The 20,980-nt window shown below is 43.2% G+C and overlaps 1 protein-coding gene across 6 annotated transcripts in view; it reads right to left on the bottom strand.

The window, feature by feature from the left end:
- snap91b (synaptosome associated protein 91b) overlaps nt 1-20,980 on the bottom strand; it is a 25,000-nt gene extending 4,020 nt beyond the window's left edge. The window contains exons 1-20 of one of the 6 annotated variants that reach the window (XM_041958980.1): nt 20,857-20,980; nt 20,482-20,736; nt 13,846-13,988; nt 13,419-13,494; nt 12,801-12,903; nt 12,538-12,631; nt 12,335-12,446; nt 12,134-12,240; nt 12,007-12,048; nt 11,412-11,485; nt 11,138-11,143; nt 10,566-10,578; nt 10,351-10,475; nt 8,951-9,024; nt 8,701-8,715; nt 7,999-8,169; nt 6,165-6,263; nt 2,938-3,012; nt 862-948; nt 4-65 (exon numbers count right to left, since the gene is read on the bottom strand). In XM_041958980.1, coding sequence (XP_041814914.1) covers nt 4-65; nt 862-948; nt 2,938-3,012; nt 6,165-6,263; nt 7,999-8,169; nt 8,701-8,715; nt 8,951-9,024; nt 10,351-10,475; nt 10,566-10,578; nt 11,138-11,143; nt 11,412-11,485; nt 12,007-12,048; nt 12,134-12,240; nt 12,335-12,446; nt 12,538-12,631; nt 12,801-12,903; nt 13,419-13,494; nt 13,846-13,988; nt 20,482-20,611 — 1,608 coding nt within the window. In that variant the 5' untranslated portion in view covers nt 20,612-20,736; nt 20,857-20,980. The remainder of the gene's footprint in view (nt 1-3; nt 66-861; nt 949-2,937; nt 3,013-6,164; nt 6,264-7,998; nt 8,170-8,700; nt 8,716-8,950; nt 9,025-10,350; nt 10,476-10,565; nt 10,579-11,137; nt 11,144-11,411; nt 11,486-12,006; nt 12,049-12,133; nt 12,241-12,334; nt 12,447-12,537; nt 12,632-12,800; nt 12,904-13,418; nt 13,495-13,845; nt 13,989-20,481; nt 20,737-20,856) is intronic. The other 5 variants (XM_041958975.1, XM_041958976.1, XM_041958977.1 and 2 more) reach the window with 5 other exon arrangements.

The raw sequence follows: 20,980 nt of genomic DNA, 5'->3' as shown, positions 1-20,980 counted from the left end.
TACCATGGGGGCACCCCAACAGGGGGGAGCTACCTGAGGGGCCGCTGAGGTTCCCATTGTGAGATCTGAGACAAAAACAGACAGAGAGGGAGGTGCTACAAAATCACTGTTTTCATTTACTGACATTATTATGACAAAAGACATACCCTCGATACCACGGTCACATCGAGTTGAAGTATGGAGCTGGAGTCAGGAGGCGATTAGCATAGCTTCGTGTCAGACTGGAAACAGCTAGCTAGCTACCTCCAAAGATCAAAATATGCCTACCAGCACCTCTAAAGGTCACTGATTAACATGTTGTATCCAAATATCTTTAACATGTAAAAAACAGACATGTTTAAATACCAATTTATAGTTTCTTTGGGTGTTAAGTGCTGCAACTATTTCCTGACAAACTTTGTTTCCCCCTGCTTCCAGTCTCTATGCTAGCATTTAGGCTAATGGCGCCTGTCTTTAGCCCCATACTTCAAGGAATAGTTTGGGAAATATACTTAGTTGACCATATTTATACCACTATCACATGTGTTAAATGTAAGGCTCCAGCCAGCAATCATTTAGCCTAGCTTAGCACGAAGACAGGACAACAGGAAACATGTCCACAAGTACCAAAATCTGTCAACCAGCACGACAAAGCTAAAGCAAGACAAAAAGTTTAATTAGTGAGCTTTATAGGTGCTGGTAGGTGGATTTTGTTACAGCTGGACAGAGCCACGCTAACTTTTACCCCTGTTTCTAGTCTTTATGCTAAGCTAAGCTTAGTAGCATGTGCCGGAAGTGTATTTCCCAAATATCAAACTATTTCTTTAACGCACAAAAACTACAAAATCTGTATGGCTATAGTTTATCTAAATGACTACTTACTACTTGCCATGTTAGCCATGGAGGTGTCAACATCACCCGCCTGAGGGGTCACAGTGGGCTTCATTACATCCCCTAGTCCATCAAATACTACAGGGGGAAGGGAGGTAGAGAGGAGGGGAGAGGGAGGGGGGTATCAGCATCGCATAATACAAGCAATTCTCACACTCTACCACAACTCAGTATGTCCTCCTCCTTACTACTGAGGATTACCATGACAACCAATAGATGTCTCCATGACAACAGAGAGAAGAGAGAAGCAGTGCACTGTGAGCTAGAGAGCAGGCTAATATCATAAAATAAAATAAGAAATCAAATAGCATCTATGGCAAATAGCAATATAGCCAATTTCAGTGTATTAAGATCATGATGAATGGTCTGTCGTTCAGTACAGACTGTGTGTAAAATAACTGTAGTGTCTAATAAAGTCATATCTGCTACAGGAGACATCTCTTGGGTCTGCTGCTTACTACGATGGTAATTTGCGATGTGAGCATAGGAAATAAGAAGTAGTCTAATTAAAAAAAAACAAACTTTGTGATCGTATATGTGACACATGGTGCTGCCTCTTACCATCAAAACAACATGTACAGTGTCAAGAACACATTTTCAGTGCTTGTTAGTAAATTCTGAGGTTTTAAATGTATGTGTGTGATTGCTGCAGAGAAATTATGATGAGGGCAAAATCACTGCAGCTAGAGTGAAGCAGGGTTAATTGCTAAAGAAGCACTGAGTAACACTGCTACTTCACAGACTCTTTATAACCGTCAAGCATCTGGTGGTGGAAGGGACAGTGCAGCTGAGCTTGCCTTGCACCACTGCAATGCAGCAGTGCACTGTGGGAAATTAGCGTGTTAAAGAGCACGGAAACTCACCCAATCAAATGGCGGGAAGCAAGCAATGAGCCAGCCCAAGAGATGGAGAGAGTGAGTGAGGAAAAGAGGAAAGGGAGGAAAGCAAAAAAGCACAGAGGCCAGAGAGGGAGAGAGAGAAAAAAAAGCGATGAGGTTTTAAAGGAGCAGGAGCCAGTGAAACCATTAGAGTTTATTGCATGAATGAAGAAAGAGAGGGGAAAGAAAGAGTTAAGCCTTAAAGCAGTAGTATTGCAGACCATCAGTTATATAACATGACAACCAATGGCACAGGACATGAGAGGACTAGGAACCAGGTGAGCAGGACCCGTGTTGCCACGGTAACCGCTGTACAGTCTGGGCAAGATCGAAGGAATTCCCCAAAGACTAATGACCACAGTAATACTATGCAAATGAGGCGATGCGATGATGACGTTAACATGACCATATATGGAGCTAGTTTGAATCCACAGCAGTGACTTTAACACTGAACCAACGACGAACAGTCAGAGAATCACATCCAATGAACTGTATAATCACACAGCAAACGACTTTCATTAACCGTTACCACAGCTAGCAGTCACTGATCAATCCGTTTCCCTTTGGCAGGCAAACACTGTTGTAAACTACTGATAGGACGATGTCAATAAGCTGACTGATTATCATGAGGACAATAATAAGGCATCATGCAGTTACTGATGAACTGACAATGGTCATGGACGGATTATGAGGCAAAGGGCCCCTGAGCACAGACCCTTCACTCCCAACTTTCCTACATAGGAGCAAGACACCCAGACTGAAAGAGACACAAAAAGATAACAAACAAACATTGCTAGAAAATATATAAAACCATCATTTCTATTTTAAATAGATTTGCAAATGTGACTGTGTTATAATGAGACATTACGCTGTGCAGCTCTAATATTGAATGAAGAAAAACAAATATTGGAGATGTACATTGGATTTGGTTTACAGCCACTCACTATTAAAAGTCTCTACTTTTAACTGAGCTTTTAACTTTTAACCGTCACCTCACACAGAGGCTCTGGCCCAGGGGCCCTCTGACCTCTTGGGACCCTGTGCCTGGTAAGCCTGTTCAGTAATCCGTCCATGGCTGCAGCACGGTATGTTTCACTGAAATGGAAATATGTCTGTGAAATGTCTGCGACACGTTGGTATTCCCTCCACTACGCATGCAGAGCGACATTTCACGCTTAAGGAGTTTTACCTGACATGAGCTCAGCACCGGGGGCAGCGGGAGCAGCGGCAGCGGTGGCAGCCGTGGCATCTCCTCCTGTGGACTCTGGCAGGTCAACCCAAAAAATATATACCAAACCATACCGTGCCAGGTCGAAGTAGGTTGAGCCATTCCCATCGCAGCATAAGGGCAAAGAAGGGGTAATAGTCAGCCTTCGGCTTCATGCTGGTAATGCCAAAGAAAATGCTTAGAGTTAGACAGGAAGGCTGAATAAAATAGGAATACACAGTAACATGTCAATTTCTATGTTCATAGTCCTTCTTTCCTACTGGATGCATATCAGCAAGCTTATTTGTGGTAATGATCCTGTAGCAACTTGAATAAAGACAATAAGGGCAGCAAAAAAAGGAAAGTAATAAAAACAGAAAATTCATAGCTGTCAGTTCATAAATAAATCAATTATTTCAACATGACCCAGCTTCATCTCAGGTATCTGCCTGTAAATCATCCATGATCAACCCACAAAGCAACACTTCCTACTGTTACAAGTGTACAAAATGATGCAACAACATGACCACCCAGCAGTTACAACCATTAAACAAGCCAGTATTCGTTTTTTAATGTGATGTTCCCTAAATTCTCTTCACAGATGGTGTGTGCATGAACAGGGCAGGCAGAGTGAAGGCAGGCCGTCATGTGAGTTACGCACCACCAAATAGGTTCGTGATGGCCCCCGTGTCAATTTTGGGTGGTGGTGGTGCGGAGGGGAGGACAGGGGCAGGGGAGCTGAACACATCTGCTGGAGGGGGCAAGGTAGAGATGGTGTTTATAGCCCAACCACACTCACACGCAAACACACACCAGCTTTTGACTGTGGCTCATCATAATGCACGTTAACCAAGTGCTATTGCAGCGCACGCAGTGCATGCTGGAGTGGGAAAGGAGGTGAGAGAGATTTAGTAAACGTTTCAGACAGCTCAATAGCTTTCGGCTGACCCAGAAGAGCGCAATCTCATTTCCTTTTTTTTATTTCTTTCCCTGATCAGAGCCAAGGACAAAGCCGAAAAAACAGACACAGCAAGACAGGATGTGAGAGTGAGAGAGCACACGAGGGAAGGCAGAGTGGGTGCAGTAGGGTACCTGTTGTAAACAAGTCAACACTGGGAGCGGGGTCTGCTTTGGTGAAGCTTGTGTCTGGCATGGAATCAAAGAGATCTACGAACACATGCACATCCAGAGACAGCAATATTAAAATGCTCAAACGCATTAAAAACTGTGAGGTTGCTCGCACGCAGCAGCCAAGTTCAACTGAAAAAGGCCCTCAATGTGTGCACATTCGTCTGATGAAACCAATGACGAAGGAAGAAAGAGAGGAGAGGATGACGAGCAGCTGGGAAATCAGGACGATGCTTATCAATGTGAGTAAGAGCACAAGAGATGAATACCGGACCACACACATCTCTATCGTTTACCGCTGAAAAGGTCAGTCGCAGGGTTGGTGGTGCCGGGGGCTATGGGAGCTGAAATGGTTGCGGTGGTGGTGATGGTGCTGGAAGCGGAGGTGAAGAGCGGTGACGGGGAAGGGGAAGGGGAGGGCACCACGGAGCTAAAACAGGCATCCAGCGAACTACCCCGGTTATTGTTCTCCACTGTGATCATGTTGAAAAGGTCGAGACCTGAAGATGCCGCTGCATTGCTGCTACCTTCTGAGGGGACAAATGGGTCTTTGGGGGAGGGGGAGGAGTTGGGTGAGAGGGTGAGGAGGAAGAAATGTAACACATGGAGAGCAAGGGGGGAGATGTTAGACAATGACTTTAATACAGAACAGAGCAGATACATATGTTTCATGTGACGATGACGAAGATACTGCGATAAGCGTGAACGCTGAGGAGAGAGAGTATGAAAGGAATGAGTGCAGAGCTCCAACACACTCCTGCTGTCAGCCGAAACAGATAGAGCTAAAAATAGCATCTGTGATGGGAAAAAAAGACAAACAAATGAAGTGAATACTGAATAATACCTTCACAGTATATAAACCTGAGAAGCAAACCACACGAAAACCAGGAGACTGCCGCCAGCATTATTCTCCATATCAGAAAATGCACAAAGCTCCTGATGCCAAAAGATAAGTAGGAATATTGCCGTCAATCGCCATGGTAACAATAACAGCACTGTCCAGACATCAGCAACAGCGAATAGCAAATCTGTCCGTCTACTGTCCCCGCACAAAGCCTGGAGATGTAGCACTGAATAAAGCTCGAAAGCAACTACAAATGCACACACACACACAAACAGGTCTGTGAGTTATTAATCTTTTCACCCACAGCTATGGCACAACCAGTGGTGGAAAAAGTATTCAAACAATATAACAGCATCATCCAGAAACGGCGCCAACTTCCCTGGGTCGGAACTCATCTGAGATGGACTGACGAAAAGTGGGAACATGTGCTGGGCTCTGACGAGTCCACGTTTCAAATTGTTTTTGGAAATCATGGTCAATGTGTCCTCCAGACCAAAGAGGAAAAGGACCATCCAGATTGTTACCAATGCAAAGTTCAACAGCCAGCATTTGTGATGGAGGTGTGTTAGTGCCCGTGGCAAGGGGTAACGTGCACATCTGTGAGCGCACCGTTAATGCCGAAGGGTGATACGGATTTTGGAGCAACACATGCTGCCATGCAGACAGCGTCTTTTTCAGGGACGTCCCTGTTTTTCCAGCACGATAATATCAACAAACCACATTCTGCACACGTTACAACAGTGTGTCTTCTGTTTTTACTCACATTTCACACAACAACAAAGCAAAAAGTAACCCAAAATGGAAAAACAAAGGAAAAGTACCTGAAAACTGACAGTAAACCCCTTAGTTAGCCCCCTCTCTGACTGTGGCTATGCTAAAACAAGAGGTATTTGATTTCAAGTACTCAGCAGCTATCGATTGTGTGAGCAGACATTACTGCTGTAGCTAACTAGCTAATTAAGATAATGTTAGCTTTGTGAGTAGGTAAAATGTTGTCGACTCACTTTTTAATGTTTCGAACTGGCTTGTTTGACTGTAAAGGGGTCTTAAATTATTAATGGGTACATAGATGATATAATGCTAAAAGACTGCGGCTAAAGCTAACAGGCAGCATCCCGACCAGTTGATGATCCATGTTGAAGCCCTGGCAATAAATTAAATGCATCGTTCTTGTGCTGCAGTGCAGCACTCCGACTCACACACACGGACACACACAGGCAGACTTTCAGTCACCCACCAGCTCCGGTGTTGGCGGCTGGGGCGGACGTAGCGGCGGCCCCACCCTCAGCTGCTGCTGCAGAGGCCTCAGTGGCAGGAGCAGGTGTTGCAAAGGCATCTGGGGTTCAAACAAACCCCAGCAGAGGACAGCGGTGCCCAGAGAGACAGAGACAGACGAGGAAATAAAGTTGAGAAGAGAAAATAAGAGTCAGGAAACATGAGGAGGAAAAGAGATCATCAGGGAAATAAAGGTAAGCTTGGAGCATTTAAGTAGAAAATAGGAAATAATCAACACTTGCTGTTACACTTAATATTCAACTATTAAAAGGCTTACAGCATCAATATTAGACACTGATGACTGACAGGTGAATGGACAAATGGGTATACAGACAGGAGGCACTACAGCAAGGATTAATCTACGGCACAAAGAGCAGAATATAAGCCTGAAAACTACAGTGTTACAGCTGCCATCTGTAGCTGTAGCCATGTGACACGATTTGATAGAATTGCTTTTCACTGAGTCAAAGAAAAGCATGTCTGCCTATCAAACAAGACGCATGTGGAGAATGGGTGTAGCAGTATGTTTATGTGCAAGGCGGAGGTGAGTGCGTGGCTGTACATAATTACATAGTGCAGAAATGTCTGTCAGTATGAGCAGTGTTTGTAGAGGAGTAGTGTGTGTGTGTGTGGGTCTGTGTGTGTGTGCAAAAGTGAAAATGAGACCGTGTTTCTCTATATCCTCATCCTGAAGGATCTATCTATGGAGCCCCAAAGCGGTCGTTGTTGAATAAATAAATAATCATAAAATAAATATATGAATACAGTCTGTAAAGCTAATAAACAAACCAATATTTTATGTGATAAAAGAAGCACAAGTCATTATTAAGACATTTTTCATCCTTATTTCATGGAGCTCATTTGATGCCCTTTTTCAAGTCTGTTTTTATTTTATATCACTTTTCATGACGGTGGTGCCACGAGTCACTGCCCGCTCACTGTTTTAGCCAATCACATGCAACATTCCTCTCTTAAACAAGCTGCTACCAAATTTAGCCAGTTAGCTCCATCGTTAACGAGGGCTGCTAGCTTGTCGTTTCACAGTTCCTCAGTAGTGTTTTGATTCTAAAGAGGTTCCACAAAGAAGACACACAATGACAGAGCTGAGCAAAGGGCAAAAAGACGGACAGTGTCTCTCTGCGCTCACTCCAGTTAGCAGTGTTTCTGCTAGCAGGAGCTAGCTAACACTGCTGACGGTGTCTCTTCACCCTGATGCTGAGGAAAACGGGTAATAATAATCTAAGCTCATAACCCAGCCATGTAGGTAACACGAAAGAAAACGGGAGACACAAGTTATTGTGTCTGTGTACTGTGTTTATTTACAACAGCAGCAGTTTGTTTACTGAGAGTAACTTTGGCATTGTTGTTGTTCTAGCTAACATTAGCTAACTGGCTACATCTTGTAGCAGTTGTAGAGGCATGTAAATGGCTGAAAGGTGAGGTCAAATTTATTGGTTCATTTATAGGCTATGCTTTACACAATTTATCCATATGATTATTTATTTAATATTTATTAATGTATTTAATGTTGAATACTTTTCTAGGCATACTCGGCATGTTGATAGCTGAAAATGATGGCGGTGTGCTTCAGTGCATCATTAAGACTTCACTGCTTTTGATGATGCAACTTCGTTGGCAGAATACAGACAATCAGTGATAAGTCAGCAAAATTCTGTCTACATACTGTATGTGTTTGAGCATGCAGTCGTCTTTGTGTTATCATATTGTGTGATGGTTTTAGGGTTGAGCTTCCCAGAGTGATTCTTTCGTAGAGAATTTTCTGGAAGCCCACTGACCTCCCAACAGATCCACATTGGCGGCGCCAGGGGAGGTGGTGGCTGCTGTGCTAGTGGGAGGGGCTAGAGAGACTCCGGGTTCTGCCGCTGCAGGAGTGGGCGTTGCTGCTGCAGAGGAGGGGGCGGGCTCTGCCGTGAGGGTGGGTTCAGATAGCAAGGAATCGCCCATTTCTGCGAGTACCAACGGGGTGTTCGAAATCCCCAAAGAAAGGTACCAAAATAAACCCCAAAAGAGCAACCAAAAGAACCAGTTGAGTCACCGTTACCACAGTGAACAAAAGCAAGCCAAAACAAAGGTTCAATTCAAATCAAGCCCAATTAAGAAATTTTGGAATTGTCCGACCAAAGCAAAATCCAAATTTTAACCAAATTAAAGTTGTGAAATTATCCACACCATCCAGTCAAACCAGCAAATAAAAAACAACCAATCAAAACAGCCCCCGTTGTAAACCAAAAACAGACAATGGAGTATGTGGAGGGAAGGGAGAGAGAAGGCAGAGAGAAACAAAGAGACTACTCAGACTAAAGAGAACAGCTTGAGGAGACAAACAGGGAGGTAACCATGTGACATTTGTACATTTCAGTCTATATTTATGTTTCATTTGGATTAAAACACTTGAGGTATCCTGGTGGATGGTTTAAGACTACAGCAGTCTAGACTAGAAGCTGAAGGTGAAGCGGAATGAGTCGAGTGACACCCACCTGATCCAAGAAGATCTATGGAAGCAGAAAATAGGGGAACAGGGGAAAGACATGTTAGTTCAAGCCTAAGATAAAATAGATAGAATGGAAATGAAACCATTTCAATTGGAAAAACACGGCTAACAAGACAGATCATTTTATGTCAATGTTTGCTAAAAGAACATGGATTACTTATTACAGTAAATGCTTGGTAGTGGATTTGCATTGTGGCTAACCAGCAGCTAATTTGACAGGACGGTGGAAGACTTACCTCCCCATGACGTGGGGGCAGCTGATGGTCCTGAAGGACCCGAGGAGGACAGTGGATCCAGGTCCAACAAGGAACTGGGGAATGAGACAGAAACAGAGGGAGAGTGACATTTAATTCAACATCCTTTGCAGAAGGTAATTCTTTTACATTTGTTGTTCCCATAGGACCTGGTTGCAGAAAGTCCACAGACGGTACTTCAGGACAGCAGTGCTTTAAGCTAAATGCTAACATATCTTAAATGCTAACATTTAGAATTAGCACTAAACACGAACTACAGCTGAGGCTGATGGGAAAGGCTACGCAGGTATGTGCTCATAAGCAAAAGTATTGGACAAACTGAAGTTCTGATATGATGGCATGAGATGAAGTCAGAGGATCACCAAAGTCAGTAGGGTTCATCATCTATCTAATAACTTAAGTGGTTAACGGACCAGATCGACATTACCACCACCAGAGCCACAATGCTAGCATGGGTAAATCTATGGATCAGGGTTTATCTGTCACACCGCGGTGAGGTCTGTCTTGTCATTGGGTTTTTTGTCTCGTCTTTTCCTGTTTTATTTTGAAGGTCTAACTTTCCTCTCGTTTCAGAGCACCTGCCCTCCCTCGTGTGTCCTGTGCGTCCGCCCTGATTACCCATTGTTTCCACCTGTTCCTGATTACCCTCCATGTGTTAAATAGTCTGCGTCTCCCTTGTCTTGTGCCAGTGTGTCTTTGTCCGTCGGCGATTCACCCGAGCCTGTCTATCCCGTTCGTCCTTTCCACAGCCACAGTCTTTGAATCCGTAAGCTCTTGTTTCCTCCTCGTGAGTGTTTTTTGTTTTGTAAATTTTGATACCTTAGCTTTCTGATTTATGTTGTAGTTTTTCAGCCGAAGTTATTTCCTCTAGTTTGAGCGACCTTCTGTTCTGTTCATTTTTAGCTTAGAGTTTTCTGTTGTTAGATATTTAGGATTGAATTGTATATTCATAGTTTTCTTTATTTAGTCTCGTCTTCCTTGTAGCCATAGTCTTTAGTGTTTTCCTCCCTTTTGGAGCGTTTTTGTTTCTAGTGAATTTCATTACTTGTGTTTTCTAGTTTATCCTCATAGTGAGCGTTTTCTGTTTTTTTCATTGATAGCCATAGTAATAGCCATAGGCCTAGAGTAATTATACAGCCCATTTCTTTGACACTCATCGAAGTGGATCTTGAGTTGATTATTCAATAAAGATCTGTGTGTTCAAAATCTCTGCATCTGAGTCCTGTTCTGAGTCCCGGCCTGACATTATCAAATATCCAATCCATCAAATAAATCACCATCATACTGCAATCTTAGACATTTTCTATGAATAGATAATGGATAACAGAAAGGTAGAGAAGAGAGAGGAAGTCAGAGTGAGTTTACAGCAAACAGACACTTACTCTTCAGCTGGCTCAGGAGCAGCAGCGGCAGCAGCACTCTCCCCAGGAGGAGGCTGCAGTGTGGGAACAGCGTTTGAGGTTTTGGCTGGGGTCGATGTAGGAGATACATTGTTCGTCGGAGACCCCTGGAAGAAGGCAGAGGAACCCCTTTTCAGTGACGCACCAGACTGACAGAGCTCAACAAAAATATAGACTGCTTTGAATGTGCCTCTCACCTTTGTTGGAGACCTGGAAGAGTAAAGGCGGAGGAGGAATTGTTAGTGCTTTTGCTTGAAATAGACAGATCTGCTGGACAAAGGCTGAAAATCATTTGATGGGTCTATCTTTAAAGGTCTAAAGTCAAGGAGTTAAACAAATATGCAAGACAGATTGCATAGTATGTGATCATATGAAGAGTTCATTTCCAAAGCATCTGTTTCAAACACAATTTCATCGACTAACATCTTCATTTTGTGCTAATAACCAATTTAACTTCAGAAAAAAAAACCCTTCATATACTGATTCACATTGCATGTCAGGATGAGGTGACTTACTGTTGATCACAACATGTGTTTCTCTCAGCGTTCACACATGTAAATCACACCAATACACACATTTTCACATGTAAACATAGATTTGGTGCATTATGTGCATTATGTTTCTATTCACATGGAGATCACCTACATACTGTGATTCACATGTGAATAATGTGTAAGTTTACCTGGAAGGGGGAAATGACAGGGGATATATCTACACAGTTTTCTAAGAAGTTAGTAAACTCTAAACAAAACACACAGTATATGCTCACCCTTCACTGGTGATTCCAAATGAACATAAAGGGGGATAAAAGAGAGGAAGGGTTAAAGGAAATGATAGAAATAAATCACTTGCTTAGGCCTCTTTCTACCAACATTTCTCTTGGTTATGCATGTTTTTCAGTGGCACAGCTCATGAAAAAGAAAGAGGGATTTAACTCTTTTATTTTTGATCTTATTTGATTCTAATTGTTCTAATCTGGTCTCAGACTGAGAGTAAGAAGCACCCAAACTGAAATGAAAACACTTTATTAAACAATCTCTTACCCCTTCTTTCCACCCTTTGCATCCTCCAGACCGTTCATGTGTGTTTCCAGACTCTCCAGGATACTGCTGGGGGCCTGACAAAAAATCAAAACTGGAGTAGTCAATAATAAGCCTTTCCACTTGTGTCCTGCATTAGCAACGTTAGGCAGTGCAATAAATCCATGTTTACACTTCAAATACCAGCAAAAAAGTGGAAAAAATTGAGAGAAAAAATCTGTATAAACACACAGAAGCACACACAATTTGTGTGTCTGGAATTCAGTTAGGATCAACATGCTGACACTCCATCCTGTAAACAGGCACTCAGTCAGGAAACCCTGTGTCCCTGTGGTTACCGGGTCCTCCAAAGGTTGAAAAGGACAGTCTTCATCATCTGAGTCTGCTAGATCCACCACTACCCCCGGGTGGAGACACTGGGCGGGGAGAGTTTGGGGGGTGAGTCATGGGTGTTTCTGTGTGTGTGTGTGTGTGTGTGTGTGTGTGTGTGTGTGTGTCAGGTGGGATGGGTGGTTTTCATGTGCATTACATTCTTGGTCGCAATCCTTCCAGGCAAGAAATAAAGAAAATGTGAGAGTCACAATATGTGTTAACTTACGTAGTTGATGTCAGGAATGTCGTTTTTGTCAACTCCAACTGTCTGTTAAGGGAAAAGGAGTTTAAAATCAGCATTACCACACACTGAGACATATTATGAAGGTTAAGGACTGTTGGCCGTCCCTTACCTCAGCCAGCTTCATGAATTCCCCAATCTTTGTCACCCTGGTCAGGAACCTCTTGTAGATCTCCAATGCCTCCTTACAGTCACTCTTCTTCATCTTGAAGTATTTCTCTACGAAAACAAAAGGGTTTGCACGTTCAGACTCATCGTGATCCATGTTCACATCTTTGATGTGCCAGGCAAAAGGTCCTCATGGGCTACTGACCTAATAGGTTGATGATTCCGTCATTGTAGGATGCGAACAGTTTGACCAGGTCCTTGAAGAGGAGCATAAATGCAGCATTGATGATCCCATTGTTCAGCTCCTTGGGATGAACCTGAGAGGAGACAGACAAGAGGAACATCTGTCATGTGATGCTGCATGGCTCTGTGCGATAAGTGCAGAAATCAAGCCAAAGTCTGACTCACATCGAACTCCAGGAGTGTGTCGATCTGAGTCTGCAGAACAGGCATGCCTTTCAACAGCTTCTCAGTAGTCATGGTCCTCATCACGCCCTCAGCGCTGAAAAAAAATGACAGAGCTTTAGACGCTCCACAGGGATGACAATAAGTGAAAACCGACGTCATAAATGAGTCAAACTGCTGAATGTGAAGAGAGAACTGTCTGGACGGTCGAGGGGCCTATAAGAGCCCTATCAGCACAACCTCTCCGAGCACTGTGCTCAACTTACCCCTTCTTGACTCTGGTGAAATCAAAAGCCATTTGGCGGTAGGCGAAGGCTTTCTCGTTCAGGTATCGTCCATACCGTCTGATGAATGTAGACATGTCATAGCCTAAACAGAACACTTGTGTCAGACAGCAGGCAGGGTTCACTGCTGTAGTGTTTTATTGAACTGTTCATTTGTAATCATATGGCTTCTTTTTACCATGTTTATATAATTAATTTCATTTATTCTCCTACTTTTTGTGTAATGCCTGAACATGTTTGCTATAAACTGCGCTTAACACTGCCCTCTTGATGCATGTAAAACAGTATAACACTTTTTGAAAAGATGGGAACATAAAATGGGTGCAAATCACGTTCACATCCCAGATTTCATTAAATTTAGCTGAAATCATTAGGAAAGGCAGATTTTCCATCAACCACAACCACAAAGAAAGTTATGTTTTCGGTCCAGTTTGTCTGATATCAGTATTACAGAAAAAGTACTGGCCCAGTTTTCATCAAAGTTGGTGGACAGGTTTAGCATGGGCCATGTCCAGTCCCTTTTAATTTCCAGCATGCTCTCTTTATATTTATCTCTTCCTGATTCTTATTTGCATTGCCAGACACTGATATTTTTCTTACCGTGAGAGCCGGTTTTGTCGATGAAATTGCTGAGGTTGAACAGGGAGGTCCTGGAAGCCAAGTATTGAATGAACCTCTGAGAAAGAGAAAAAAAAACATGATAATTATACCCAACAAAAAAACAATTGTAACACATGTAATAAGACTTTTCTTGCTACTTTTTCTACAACATAGCAGCTTTTACGAGAGCTGATTCAACGAATGACTGCTCACACAGGACTCATTTCATTTCTTCCAGGATTTGTGGTCAAAGCCTGTATTAATCTGTGAAACGCCCTCACGCAAACCTCACAACACTCAACGGAAAATATAAAAGAAACCAATTAAATCAAGGCCTCATATGTGTCTTATATCAGTGAATAAAACTGGATTCAGCTTGAACTGAACAGCACCAGATGCGACCAGCCTGCCTGTGTCAGCCACTGACCTCGTTGCCATGGACACACATGTGATGAGTGGTGACGAGGGCCTTGAAGACGACCACCCAGCTGGCGTTGGTTGCCCGCTCAAACAGCGTGTCAGCCATCTGAGGGATGTTCACGTTGGTGGTATTGGTGGCTGACACCAGGTCTGCAACACAGCCAAAGAAACATCATTCACACACTTCTCATATCCTTCTGTCTAAGCTCCACCAACATTATGGGAAACCTGGAGAGCCGATGACTTGAAGTAGTTTTCTAGAGGGAGAAATTTCATACAAGATGGTGTGTAAGAGGAGAGTCACGGTTAGTTTAGTCTTAGACAAATGCCTACATAATTTGAACTGCTCTGATTAAAGTTTGATGAAGCGAGCAGGCTGAGTGTTCACTGCAGAGCTGCTCTAGACACCCATGAGAATATTAAGTCAGGAGGAAGACCTGGTGCACATACAAAATGATGCTGGTGCTCGAGCCCACACACATATGCAGGCACACACACGCACACACACACTGACAGTGCAGAAATAGAGAAAAATGCTTTGTCAGCTCTCCTCCCCGAGTGCCAGTTCAGACACTCAGACAGACAGAGAGGTCTCCGAGAGTGAGTGTCCAGATTGGTGCATCGGCACAGGGTGGAATATAATGTGTGCAGGAGCAGTGTCGACATGCAGATAACTTCTTCTGTTTTTGTGTTGACATTAATGATAATATAGATAAATATATGTATCTTGTTCTCTGGGTCAAACAAGCCGTTGCTACTTACTTTACTAGTTAATTCTAGACAATTACTTCTTCATGGATAATGTACTTTATAGGGCTGAAACTGAGGACTATTTTCATTATCGATTAATCTGATTTGTCTAAAATGTCAGCGAATATGGAAAATTCCAGTCCAAAACCTAAACATATTTAATTTGATATCAGCATATCGGCATCAGAATCAGCTTTATTGCCACATAGATTTTCACACACAAGGAATTTGCCTTGGTGTTGTGGTGCATAAGTATAAACATGCTAGGAGAAAGGAAAAAAACAACAGCTACAGAAGTCAAGAATCATATATATATATATATATATATATATATATAATAGAAGAACACAATAAATCATCATGATCAGTCAAAAAGGACAAACAGAAGCAGAAAATCTTCATAATGAAGAAGGCGGAACTGGAGAATGTTCAGGATTCTCTTGCCTGAAAAATCACAGTTTCAGCTCTATACTACAGTAGATACACAGTTTTCCTCCCAATAACTCAAAACTCATAGGGCAGTCATAAATTATCAAAAATTTGTGACAGACAGTCATTTGTGAAAAATGCCATTTGCAAGCAGAGCTCACAGATTTTTCACTTTTGTGAAACCGCTAAAACAACAACACTTTTTGCAATGAATAATCTACGTACTCTAGCTAACATTTTATTTATGCTTTGTCTGGTGTGGGAGTTTCTTTTTAGATATTGGGCTTATTTGTCCAAAGGGAAGGAAAGAGAGACAGACGGCCACAGATAAAATGATGCAAATATAAAAACAGTGAGAGGGATTGGTCAGACAGAGGAAGTAACACTTTGAAAAAGAGATGATATTTTGCAGCACGTTTGCAACTAGAACTCCTTAAACACATCTGGCATACATGAAATACATGGATACAGGGCATAGATTACGCTTGTTGAGGGCACAGTTGTGGTAGAATTAGACCGCATATTCTATAAATGCATTTTAGAGTCTGTCCCAGTGACATTGACAGCTGAGCAACAAGGGCAGAACTAAGTGTATCCATACAGAGTGCTGGAGAGGAATGCAGCAAATATTGGCAGCACCTCTGATAATAGAAGGAGAGGAAGGCCATTATATTGAACAGGCCTTGCCTTGAGTCGGCAGACACCAAACTGACAACCAGAGGGGGAAAAAAAGAGCAAGAGATGAGCAGGAAAGAAGAGAAAGAGCAATAAGGAGTCTGTTGAGAAGCTCTAATGAAGACACGAATGAGCAGCGAGGCTGTTCAAGGTCATAACAGGGTGGCAGGCTGGACGGAGGGGTTGGGGGTTAGGGTGGTAGAGGGGGTTGTAAACAGATTATTACTAATCACTGGTCCAGGTCTTTGTATGGTGGTTTTCTCACTGCCCCTCCCCCGTGCAGCACACACACACCTGTCTTGACACCACCTGTTTCACACCATCAGCGACACGTCTCTATTATCCGCTTCTTGTCAGCAGCGCCGTTCCTGTCAGTCAGTATAATGATTCAAGCTCATTTAACGGTCCTCCAGGCACAAAATGGATTGGGTCAGGGATTGTTTTATCAAAATGACAATAAAAGGCAAATATGTTTAAAATCGGCTGAAGTTTTAAGGTAGTAGAGTAATCAGCAGTCTTCCCCTGATCTTTGTGTAAGTAATTATGCTGCAGTCCATCTGTGCACCTTGACCAGATGGGAACAACCCCACTGTGACAGCCCTGATGATGTCTGAAGTCTTTCCATTGCTGGGGCATCAGTCATTTTTTCTCACTATGGCTCCTGTGTTTAGCTATTATTTTGTCTTTTCTGCAACTCCTCTTTCACCACATTCATGCTTTTTTCCCATCCTCTCTTTTTTTAATTTTATCTGTTCCTCAATTCTCTGTGAAATGGCTGAAGACCACACTCCCCTGCAGCCTTTTCAAATGACACACAGAGAGAGATAGAGATAGTCCACAATGGCTGAAATGTGATTATATAACATTATCATGTCACTGGCACAGCTACAAGTTAATATTCATAATAGCATGATGAACACAGCGCTATCCGCAGCCTTAAAGCCTGATATTACCCACTAATAGCTCTGTATGCACATATGTTATCATTTGTTTGCTGGTGTTTAATGGTGTTGCCATGCGGGCCATATCATAGTATGTAATCCATGCTTTCTGTTGTAGTGTCATTCCCTGAAACAAACACACACTGACATACCAGTGTGTGTCTCTAATGAGGATTGGCTGAGCTAAATAAAGACTCTTACGGTAATCCACGGCCCACAGGAGAGTTCTAATAGTGAACTGAGGCCTCATACTGTGCGATGGTATGTTAGTCTGTCACAGTGTCTGTCTAACTGTGTCTTTTTCTAAGTCTGTGTCTGAGTCTGTCTGCTATAATTGTTTTTTTTTTATAGTTAGGCTAGACAACAGGATAGTGGCTGTGTCCAAAACACACTCCCTGGTTCATTCATTCACTGGTCCCTCTATCATAGATACTCAATACTTTATAGTGATCTGTAAACTGAGATTTCAAGCACTTACACAAGTGTAGAGTTGCACAGCTGTTACTCTTTATATGCATAAGATGCAGCAAATTGTGTTGGGGGATTGTTAGCGCAATGCTAGCACTCAGAATATACAGTAAATATAGTGCACAATATAGTAAACAGGGGGTGATTTCAGGTGCCCTAGACTCATGTGACCCTGACAACTCAGAATAAATACCACTCTTGTATGTATAAGATAAATGTAAGGCTACAGCCAGCAGCCAGCTAGCTTAGCTTAGCATCAACACTTTAAACCACAGACTGCATATAAAGATGGATGATGTCTCTCCACTCCCAGTGTTGAAAAATTACACCAAAACCCAAAACCAAACACGCCACCATTATTTGACATGTAATTCATTTTTTTAGTTTGGCCAATGTCTAACCTGAAGGGGCCAGGGTTTATTAGTTGTACTGCAGCTAGCCACCGGGGGGCGATCTAGATGTTTTGGCTTCATTTTTGAGGCGCTGTTGTGTCTATGCTGCAAACAGATGGGAAACAGCGAGCCTGCCTCTGTCCAAAGTAACAAGAATCCACTAACCAGCATCTCTAAACCTCTCTAATTAACACATTTAAATATATCTCGCAGTGATCACAAGACTTTAGGAAGTGACTGTTCTCTGCCAAGAAATAGTCTGGCACATAACCCCCCTGTAAACATTGTTCCACTCCAGTTTTTGTAGGGATTAAATGAAAGAAATATCTGTTAAATAGTGAGTTTTAGAGGTGCTGGTAGGTGGATTATGTTACCTTCAGACAGAGTCAGGCTAACGTTAGCTGTTCCCCCCTGTAATGCTAGGCGAAGCTAAACAGCTGCAGGTTGTAGCTTCGTATTTAACAGACAGATGTGAGAGTGGTATCATTCTTCTTATCGCTCAGCAAGAAAGCAAATAAGAGTAATTTCCCAAAAAGGTGAATTATTCCTTTAAGGACTACAGCAGCGTATGCACACATGCAAGCCGTGGCTCCAGCTTCAGTTATACACTATACAATAGGCTGGGCACGTAATCTAAGTGTGAGATAACTACTGTACGCTGAGGAACATCAGCTTCTTTACTGGGTCAGTATATTTATTCCACTCTTCGAAATGGCTATTCCTAAACCCAGTGTATCTTCAGCATGACCTCAGATGAATTTAAATTGCCTTTGGTGTTTAGCTGACCTTGCATCGACCACATGTTCCCTACAAATTTGTAACACATGCCCTCCAGTGTTCCTGTATCCATATACACTACACGACTAAAAAAACTAGGAATGTGAAATTGAAATTCAATGAAGTGTTTTATAGCAAGCAGTGAGAAATAACACACATCTAACACCGGGGTTACATTCCCTGCACTGTGGGCTCCTCTTTACAAGAGATGAAATGCAACCACTAAAGCCAAAGGAAAATGAGATGCTTGCTCTCCATTTAGAGGAAAGCCCTACACACACATTTTACCTTCGTAGCTTTTATTTGCAGTTGAATCGTATTAACACCAACAACTGCTCCTACTTCAGGCTGCTCATCTTTCATATTTTGCCATGTACAGTCACAAGGCAGCAGCAACAGCCACTTTGTAGAATTAGACAGTCACCTGCACCGAAACACCATTAAAAAATACATTCGGAGACACTCATCATTCACTGGTTCGATTAAAGAGACGCGCACTCATTATGATTGTCCCTGCACTCCAGAGATGACAGACCCATCATTTCTCCTCTCCCTCTGGCCTTACGGTGCCACCCCCGACACTCTCAATCTGTTGCCACGGCAACTGCACTGCACCACCACCAACAACAACACACACTTACATCCACCCCAAGGGTCACAGACAGTGTCATCATGACAAAGGAATAAAAACGACCTCTCAAATTCTGCAGACATGCTGACGGATAGATAATTATTTGGGAGGCTTTTACTTTTCAATGATGAGTTTACTTACAGTGTTTGACTGTCTGTTCTCTGCTTTTCCTAAAGTACATCAGAGTTTCTGTGCCCATTTCTATAAAAAAGTCTAGTGGGTCTGGGTGGAAACGGTTTTCAGTTTTTTGAGGTTAGGAATTTCCTCCAGCCAAGATACACATGAAAGAGAAGCACAGTGGCCTACATACAAGTAGCTAGTTGAATTGCCCTAGAAAAGGAAAGAGATACAGGAAAACCTCATAGACTTCAAACCTCATGGAAGAGATGTCCATATGTGTATAGATTATATCATGGTGGAGCATCTTATAAAGTGTGTAAGGATATTTCCACTCGTTTGGAGTGTTTGTGGCACCAAGAGGTCAACAGAAGAGGCCTCCTGCAGGTGGAGAAAGAGCTCATGACTTGCACCAGTGACAGTTTACTCAACAGCTACACAGGACCAGGTCTGTACAGTCCAAAGTAAAAGACAAACGAACACATGGACACAGCAGAGAGTGAGGAGGTAACGGCCTCTGCCGCATTCTAGCATCAGCATTGTCACCTTTGGCTGTGTAAATAATGCAAGGCAGTCATTGGCTGATTATTCAATTATTCAGCAGGGGAGAGGATCACAAGATATAAGGTCCTATAGCTCAAGACAGAGGGACCAGACCTGCCCAGCGACCACACACAGGCACAGACAGACAGAAAAAGAAGAGACATGCAGAGCCAATCAGACCACCCGCCATCTGTATGCAGCACCACGCCACTGGTTCGGTCTGACTCAGTATTTGTGGTAGATGACAGTGATTAATCACGATTTGTCGTAAGGTGGCCCCTGCTGTCATCTGTATATGTGTCAATAAAGCTGTGAGGTTTGATAATTTTATTCAGCTGTGACTATCTGGCCCTATGCTGGTCTAAACTCCCCCATAGAGAAAAAGCCAAATAAACCCAAGCCCAAACAGGCCTCTTTACATGCCGTTCAGACAGCATCCCAGCTTGTAGTTTAAATTTTGAGTCAGTATGTGCACACATGACACAGAAGCTTCCTTCAGTAGCCATGCTTGCAGGCCTTCAGCACCTTTGCCACAATAAAGCTTCAGTGTGAAGGTGGGGAAAGTGGCTATTGCAGGAGCACAGAGAGGGGAATTTAAATGGTCTGACTGTGAGGATGACTTGTCAGTCTACCTTTAAAATATGACCTTTTCTTCCTCCCTCTCCCTTTCTGCTCTCTGGGTTTCCATCACCTTTGTTGGAGGCTGACACAAAGGGTCACCAGAGGGGTCATCACCGTGGCCACATCAATTCATTACAGCACCACACCCTTCTGAGCAAAGGGAACTAAGAGCTGACTGCTCATAATGATGTGATAGATCCTGTGACACGGTGGTGGCATGTGTTCTGGGTGGGTGGGTTTAGTATGTCAGCCTGCAAAGCCAGCACATGCAGTAGGAGAGGAATGAGGGCCACACTTACACTCCAGGTGCTTCTTCTTGGGCGCCATCACTTCATGAGTGGTGGCTTTGCAGACAGCACGGGCCATGTCGGATCCCGTTAGCTGGTACTGCGCAGCGGCGATGCGATCCGTGAGCGTTTGCCCCGACATTTTCTCTCCGCTGAATCGACCACCTCAGGAACGTCTTTCAACCCGGGACGACGGTGCAAATGTATGGATATAACCCAGGGGGGCTTCCTGCTTTCCTCTTCCCCGCCTGATAGGCCTGTGACCTTCTGTGGGGGCGGGGGAAAAAAAGCACACAAAATGAGCTCAAAAGCACTCGATAAATGTTATTTTCGCATGAAATCGCGCGGTCACGTTGCGAAAACGCGCGGCGACATGAGTGGACTTACGCAAGGTTGCGAATTCCCCTCGGCTCGTCCCGTTATAGTCCTCCGACCGCTCAGTTCAGCACCTTGGACAGCTAATGCCACTCGGTTATGTAACACTCAACTGGCAATGAGAGCTGTTTTCTCA

Source organism: Chelmon rostratus, chromosome 18 (assembly GCF_017976325.1).
Source record: "Chelmon rostratus isolate fCheRos1 chromosome 18, fCheRos1.pri, whole genome shotgun sequence".
In the NCBI taxonomy this organism is placed as follows: domain Eukaryota; kingdom Metazoa; phylum Chordata; class Actinopteri; order Chaetodontiformes; family Chaetodontidae; genus Chelmon; species Chelmon rostratus.
The sequence above is the reverse complement of the archived record's forward strand: the minus strand, read 5'-3'. Positions and strand labels throughout refer to the sequence as shown.